General features: G+C 38.0%; 1 protein-coding gene across 1 annotated transcript; it reads left to right on the forward strand.

Moving 5' to 3' along the window:
* Positions 1 to 329: 329 nt before the first annotated feature.
* Positions 330 to 4281, forward strand: LOC111614364. The gene has a single exon (XM_023355738.1). It carries the CDS (start codon positions 1736 to 1738, stop codon positions 3521 to 3523), a length of 1788 nt encoding a protein of 595 aa, XP_023211506.1. The 5' UTR covers positions 330 to 1735; the 3' UTR covers positions 3524 to 4281.
* Positions 4282 to 8593: the final 4312 nt, after the last annotated feature.

The raw sequence follows: 8593 nt of genomic DNA on the forward strand, positions 1-8593 counted from the left end.
GAATTCTGTCCCCAATGAAAATAGGGCATGTGTGACATAGTATACATTGGCAAAAGATCTACAGTATAATTGTTAGTTTTTGAAATAATTTGCTGGGGAAAGACTTTTGTTATCATCTCAGATAACTTAATGCAGTTTTAAATGAATGTTAGAGAGGATGAAGTTCTGTTCAAAACAATAGAGAGTCAAATCATAGATGTATGCTGAATATTGAAAATATATCATCGAATCTATTAATATTAATTTCCTTTCTTTTAATGAAACAAAATTGGAATTTAATTAAAATGATATTATTATTAACAACAGTATTACCAACCTTTCAGCTTCTTCTGAAAAACACTTATTAACAATTTCATCTTGATTCCATATTGGATTAGATCTAAAATAAGTAAAAAATTAAATTTATTTTTTATCTTATATTTTAATGCATGATGAAAATTTTTTGAAACATAAATACAAATCTTATGAATGATATTAATTGGCACTAACAAATTCATTTGAAAGAATACATCATCTGATTTTATAAAGATTTTGATACTTTCCCAATTAAAAAAAATCATTTACCTTCACTTATGTTTGATAACAATATTGTTAAGATTTTGAATTGCATATAGTGATATTTGTCCCCCTAATTTAGTTTTGTTCATTTAAGATTCTTATGAATTTTAATGTTGTTGATGTGAACCATGGATTTGTACGGTCCTCTTAAAATCTAAATTTTCTCTTAATTGTAAATATCTTCGGAAAAAAACCCGAAGAATTTGAACTAGATCGGATTTCACCAATTGTATAACAACTAGCTGAGAAAGTTTACACTTAGGTGTGAAGAATGCACCATCATCGTCAACAAAAGTCAATCAAGTGTCAGTTTTCCCACGAGAATGATATAAAAGCTCGAATCTCCGGAAGCTCAGGGCGATTCGTCATAGGAAGTTATACTTTGTGATAGTGCCATCTCGACTCCCGAACCTCCATACAGCAGACCTGATCCAGCTATAGAGAGAGGACATCGGATAGAAGACACCGAAGACACCACACCCTTCCATATAGATGACGTTCGCCAACTCTCCCTTCCACTGAGAAGTATTTAGGGGTTAGAATTTGTAAAAGCGCTCTCTCTCGAACTAGAAATTAGGTCAGCGACATAGCTATGAAAGTAGTCGCCATATTCTGTAAATATTTAAATATAACCGCATTTAACCTTAGTAGTAAGTTCGCCTCATGTAGTTTAGATTAATTATTCAATAAATGTTTTGTTATTTTGTTGAACCTGTCTCCTGTCAATTAAGGACGTCTGAAGACTTACCAACGCACTCCCCACTCGATTTGCCCTCTAGCCATCCAACAGACTCCGAGATTGGGTTTTATCAACCTGTTGCAGAGTAAGTGGTCATTTGGGATGAGCCCAGTGGCCCACTGCTAATCTCACATTATTCAATTGCTCAAGATTGTTGGTGACCCTTTGGCAAGCTTCATCCACAGTTTCCTATCTTGTACTGCTACCCTTCACAAAGCTTTTGACCACTTGTGGTGGCCGAGCATTTTAAACAGATTACGTAAGACAAACTGCCCAGCAAATATTTTCTATCTTGCACAGGACTACTTGAATAACAGAGTGATTAAATATAAGGCCAATAGCTTCACCATCACCAGGCACACTAATAAGGGTTGCCCCCAGGGCTCGCGAAGCGGCCCTGGACTCTGGAATCTGGTTTGTGATGATCTGCTTAACCTAATGGAAGGGAATCAAAATACCACCACTCAAGCTTTCGCAGATGACCTCCTGTTGATGGTGACACATCAAAATGTTGACAAACTAGAGGCAATCACAAACAACCAATTGGAAAAAATTTTTGACTGGAGTCGTGAAAATAAACTCCCAATTAATTATGAGAAAACAATCGCTATGGTATGCACCCGGAGGAACAAACGCAATAGATTAAAACGGCCTCCTAGAATTTTTATAAACAGGAATAAGATAAAGATGGAACAGGAAATAAACTACCTGGGTATAGTGTTTGATGACAAATTAAATTGGCATACGCATGTCCGTGTTGTATGCAGACATATGGAACAAAAAGCGAATGCTCTAAATTGGATAACTGCAAAAGCATGGGGCCTCAACTATACTAACACTAAATCCATCTATGAAGCGGCTGTGGAACCTGCAATGCTTTATGCGGTGCAGGTATGGAAGGAGGCACTTAATAATACTCATATGAGAAGGAAGTTAACGTCTGTCCAGAGAAAATTTACCATAAAAATTTGCAAAGCATACAACACCGCCCCTACTAATGCTTTACTGGTTATGGCTGACCTCCTACCGATCCATCTTAAGGCCAAATATCTAATTTGGAGTTGGCATCTAACTACAGCAGAGAATCAGATTGGTCATCACATCCCGGAAGAGGACAATATCTACACTGACATAAATAAGAATAACACTATCATTGATGTAAACAAAAAAGACTACGGCATAGATAGAAAGCTTAAGAAAAACGAATACCTCAAGCACCCAGCGGAAGAATTAAATTACAACATTCAATGGGATGAAAAAAACGATGAAGAAATTAAAGCGGCATGGAAGATATACACAGACGGTTCAAGGAATGCTAACGGAACTGGTGCAGGTTTAACAGTTATAAACTCGAAGAATAGAACAACATATCAGTGCTATTACAAGTTAGCACCGCATTGTACCAACTCCCAAGCAGAGTTACTTGCAATTTTAAAGGCTATTCAACACATTGACAATAACATTGACAAATTTAAAGGAAGCATTTATATATTGACCGACAGCAAAACTTCTCTATATAGTCTTAACAACATGAACCGACCAACTACCTTAACAAAAAAACTACTTGAGGCCGCTAAGATTTTAGGCTCCAAAAGGCAGATAACCTTTGCCTGGATACGAGGCCATAGCGGGAATGATGGCAATGATACCGCAGACAAGCTGGCCAAATTAGGTGCCAATGCTAACATCAAGCCTTCTTTCACTGGCACTCCGGAGGTTACTCTAAAAAAGTATCTGCTCTCGATCATTAACACAATATGGCAGAGTGAATGGAAGACTGCAGATACAGGAAGAAACTGCTTCCAATTTATTCCATCGGTCACAATTCGTAAGCAAGCTAAACATTACAGGCCAAACAAACTCACCACCCAGGTAATTCTAGGCCATGGGAACTTCCCAGCCTACTTGCATAGATTCAACCTAAGGGAAGATAATAAGTGTGACTGTAACAACATTGACATTGGCGACGCCGTACACTTTGCCTTCAATTGTACTAAATACGATAATCAACGTTCTGAACTTTTACATAACTATCTTCTAAAGAACCCAAGTTGGCCACCAACTGCAGAGAACATCTTTAAGGATAAAAAGCTTTGGAAAACTTTTGAAGACTATATTCACAAGACCGATGCACTAAAAGAAAAATTTAATAGAAAGGACGACGAACAGAACTTAGAAGAAGAAAACAACACGGATGACTATACATCAGATGATGAATCTTTCTAATTGGGGAACGCCACGGCCCCCCTTTACCACGTTGCTCCACTCTCGGTTCCATTGTTGTAAACAACTCTATGTTTTGATGTTACCAGGAGCAACCATCTTGGACTCTATTTTTATGTCAAAGCGACCGGAAGTCTGCAATGTATATATTGTAAATAGTTTTTTACATTTTGATTTTTCTGTACTTACCTTTTATACTCATTTGTACTCAATTTTATTTTTTTATTTTTTGCTTGTCCTTTTATCCCAATTATTGCCGATGCAGGCGCTCTCTGGTCCCACGCCTTCCCTTCAAGCTATCCTTTCATACTTTATTTCATACTTCACACCCCATGCTTTCCCTTCTTTCCATTTTCAACAGGGCATAAGTCTGTGACAAACAGACAGCCCTCTTAACTCTTTATTAGAATGTAGAATGTACTGCTACCCTCAACTGGCTGACAGTCATTCCAGTGTTCATTTTGATGATATCAAGCCAGCACATTCTCGTGACCAAGCCTTCTCTTACCATTGGATTTTTCAAGTGACTGTGACTGCATTACAAGGCCAAAATAAGTGAGCCTGAGCAAAGTTATTCTTCTTTCTAAGGATATGTTAGGGTGATTAACAGGGAAGTTCTAGACCACGGGTTCCCAACCTATGGGTCGCGACCCAGAAGGGGGTCGCGACTGGCTTTCTGTGGGTCGCCAACTTATACAGTTAACTAAAAAAAAATGTTCACTATAATGCAATTTTTATTTTTAATGGTGTCTTGAAGTTTGAATAATTTGATATACAGTCGATTCCCCTATAACACGGGTTCCTATAGTTCGGATTCCTATATAACGGTGAANCTATAATGCAATTTTTATTTTTAATGGTGTCTTGAAGTTTGAATAATTTGATATACAGTCGATTCCCCTATAACACGGGTTCCTATAGTTCGGATTCCTATATAACGGTGAAAAAATTGCGACGGTGTCCATATAAACATGGTAAAAAAACTCCTATAATTCGGTAAAACGTCATCGGGCAGCCAAACTACTTTCCGCCATCCAGCGCCACGCTACGGAGAGTTTAGACGAGTAAGATGAGTTTACTATCGTCTGTAAAGTATGTAAATTAGGTACCGTAAGTCTAATACAGCACTAATTTTATACATTTCTTGTGAAAGAAACATTTCTTATTCAACGGCCATAAAAATTATTTATATTAATGATGTCTCCAAAGTTCAACGAAGTTTTCGCAGAAAAATAATTTATCAGAAAACGCGGCCGCCATTTGATGCGCTGCTCCGCGACGAAAACAAGCTTAAGCAATGGCAACGTCAAACGGTGCACACTCGGTAAGTAATCCTACAATTTTTTGTTTATAGCGTAGTTTATACGGATTATTCCCAAAAAAAAAATATACGTATTTTGGAAATGTTGAGTCAATTAGTCTAGGAATCGATTAATTTTATGGAAGAAAACCTTTCAAACAGCCGTAGTCCGTAAACTTCACACATGTCGGGCTGTGATTGGCAAGGTTTCCTAAAACATCAATTTCATAAAAAACGGAACGTATCTACCGTGTTATAGGGGGGTCGACTGTATTTTTTAAAAATTAAAATAAGTGTAATCTAGGTACGCTATTCCGTCACAGTTGGTTGAATCGTGTTGAGAGTTTGAGAAAAATAAATTAAATGTTGAGAATGACATGAGGTTGGCGTTAACAAAAACTCACCCGCGAATTTTAAGGCTGGTTAATAATATACAATTTCAACAATCGCATTAAATTATTAGACATAATTTAAAATAAAATTATACTAAAAACTAATTTTGTTGTTTTTTTTCAATTACCTTATTAAAAATGTCTTTTTCAATAGTATCGGGGTCGCGGGTCACTTGGCTTTTATAAAAAGGGGTCGCCACCCGAAAAAGGTTGGGAACCGTTGTTCTAGACTGTGTAAAACTTATCAGTCCATGGTATTAAAAGCAGCTTCCTCCAGCACCACAGCTCAAATGAATCTATCCTTCCTCTGTTGGCTCTTTTTACAGTCAAACTCTCACAACTATACATGACTATGACAAGAGCCTGAACAAGCCTGCATTTAGTTATTATCTGAATATCCTAGCTCCTCCAAATTTTTTTCATGCTTAGCATTGCACTTCGTCCTAATGATATTCTTCTCTTGTTTTCAGGTGTTACTTCTCCATCACTGTCAATTTGTTTTGTCTGCTATCATCACCTTCGTCTATTTAACATTGAGGTGGAAGCCCATTTTTTACTTTCAATTTTGAAATTTGCTATGAGAAGTCTCAGTTCATCCTCTGTCTATGCGAGCAGAGTTGTGTCATTAGCATAACAAAGATTGTTGATGTTTCTGCCACCTATCTTTACTCCTATCTTCAGGTCTTCTAAAGCAGATTTTCACATGATTATTTTTGAGTAGATGTTGAAAAGATAGGGTGACAGAATATATCCCTGTCAGACACCTTTACTAATTTTGGGCCAGTCTGGGTAACCATGTGCTGTCTTCTCTGTGGTTTCTTGATTAGTGTACAAGGACTTTATGAGCTTTACTAAATATGCTGAGATACCAAACTTCTGCATGGCTTTCCAAAGCTTATCATGATCCACACAATTGTGAGGTCAGCCGATTAGGGGTGAGGTGTTCGACAGCCGAGCGGTTCTTTCTGTCGTGTGGGCGCAGACTGACTGCCTGAGACAGGTTTACCATATAACCGTTTATTAAACATAGAAATTTTCCTTACAAATTACTTGTTAGACGAGGTAGCACCCCAAAGCGCACGGATAAAGTTCGAAATAAAGTTCGTAAAAGTCGGTTTTCGTCACTAGTGGATGGACGCTGCCGGTTTGATTACGGCTTTCGGCGGCTTCTCGTGGACGAACCGACGAATCTGTCGATTGCTAGGAGCACCCAGAGAACGATGCTTCCACGATGTTCCAAAATGTCCTCTTTTTTTCTAAGATCTGGAGCACGACCGTCCATGAGACGACACACTACGTATCCAAACACCAAGAACCAAAAACTACGAACCAAGAACCTTCGTCTCTTGAATCGCACAAATTTATAGATTTTTTTACAGCAGTCGCCTCTCCATTGGTCTCTCATTGTCACCTGGTGACAATTCGAAACCTAATGGAGGGCGCGGGAGAGGTTAACATAGCGACTGAATATGATCCTCTCTCTCGTCGCATTTTCCTCGAATTTCTCCGTTTCCATTGTTTAACTAATTTTCCGAAAAAAACCAATTGCATTGTTCAATCGAGACACCTAATCCGTTTCCTTAGCGTCTGAAAAGGAGCTTTTTACTTTAAATCGACACCCACAATTCGGACCTCTCAGTCGACCCATGTTCGGATCCTCACACAATCAAATGTCCTGCTGTAGTCAATGAAGCACATGCGGAATGGCACTTTGGGAATTCATGAGCTTTCTCTATTATCCACCTCAAATTTGCAATTTGATCACATGTGCCTCATCCACATCAGAAGCTTGCTTGAACATCTGGAAGTGCCATTTCAATAATTGGTCTTAACCTTTCTTGTATGATCTTGAGAAATATCTTGATTGCATGTGAAATAAGGGCTATTGTGCGATAATTTACACAGTCACCGGAGTCACCTTTCTTTAGTATAGGGATAAAGATTGGAAAAAAGTCAATCATGTGGCCATTGTGCAGCTTCCCAAATTGCCTGACAAAAAGCCATAATGGATTTAACAAATTGTGGTTGTAATAACTCTGCTGGAATGTTGTCTATGCTGGGTGCTTTGTTTTTGGCTAGTTGTTTCATTGCTTTGATCATTTCTGACTTTAGTATGGGTGGCTCTAAATCTAGATTACTGTTTCTATGTGGTGGTTCAGGCCCATGACTGCAAGTATATAGTTCTGTATATTCTTTTCACCTGTTTCTAATGCTCTGTTGGTCAGTCAGTTCCTTCTCACACTTATCTTTTACATTACCTTTATGGGTCATGAATGGCTTTTTAAACTTCCTGATCTGTGAGCCTTGTATAGCCTTTACTAAATTCTATTTCACATTGTTTGCATTGTTCATTCCAATGTGTTTGTTGCAACTCTGCATTCAGTCACTTTACTTCTTGTCAATTAACAACTGCTTTTGCTGTCCTTTTAAAGTCTGTAATTTCAATGGTTTGCTCTGACAACTGATTATGATATTTTTCTAAGATATTCTTTTGACATCCTTGTAGGCAGCTTCAGTTATTGTGGATTAAATATCATTTCAAAGTTATTCAGTTTACTTCTCTGCTGTATCGAGCAACGCAAATCTGATTGTCTCCTCGACAGTAATTGAAAGAGGGATCTTGAAAGTATCAAATTTTCACTGTGGGACATCCTTATGGACAACACATTTCAATGTATACAATATTTCTACTTTAAAAAATAAAAACATTTATATTTGAAAAGCATAAACTGTATATAATTTTAAAGTTTGAATAATGAATATGAATTTCTTCAGTAATTTACTTACAGTATATTAAGAATATTATAAGGTCTTCTAAAGCAGATTTTCACATGATTATTTTTGAGTAGATGTTGAAAAGATAGGGTGACAGAATATATCCCTGTCAGACACCTTTACTAATTTTGGGCTAGTCTGGGTAACCATGTGCTGTCTTCTCTGTGGTTTCTTGATTAGTGTACAAGGACTTTATGAGCTTTACTAAATATGCTGAGATACCAAACTTCTGCATGGCTTTCCAAAGCTTATCATGATCCACACAATTGTGAGGTCAGCCGATTAGGGGTGAGGTGTTCGACAGCCGAGCGGTTCTTTCTGTCGTGTGGGCGCAGACTGACTGCCTGAGACAGGTTTACCATATAACCGTTTATTAAACATAGAAATTTTCCTTACAAATTACTTGTTAGACGAGGTAGCACCCCAAAGCGCACGGATAAAGTTCGAAATAAAGTTCGTAAAAGTCGGTTTTCGTCACTAGTGGATGGACGCTGTCGGTGAAACACTCGGTGGGCCCCGGGGCGTTGATTACGGCTTTCGGCGGCTTCTCGCGGACGATCCGACGAATCTGTCGATTGCTAGGAGCACCCAGAGAACGATGCTTCC

The sequence above is a fragment of the Centruroides sculpturatus genome, unplaced genomic scaffold (assembly GCF_000671375.1).
Source record: "Centruroides sculpturatus isolate CEXI.00-Female unplaced genomic scaffold, Cexi_2.0 scaffold1920, whole genome shotgun sequence".
Classification (NCBI taxonomy): domain Eukaryota; kingdom Metazoa; phylum Arthropoda; class Arachnida; order Scorpiones; family Buthidae; genus Centruroides; species Centruroides sculpturatus.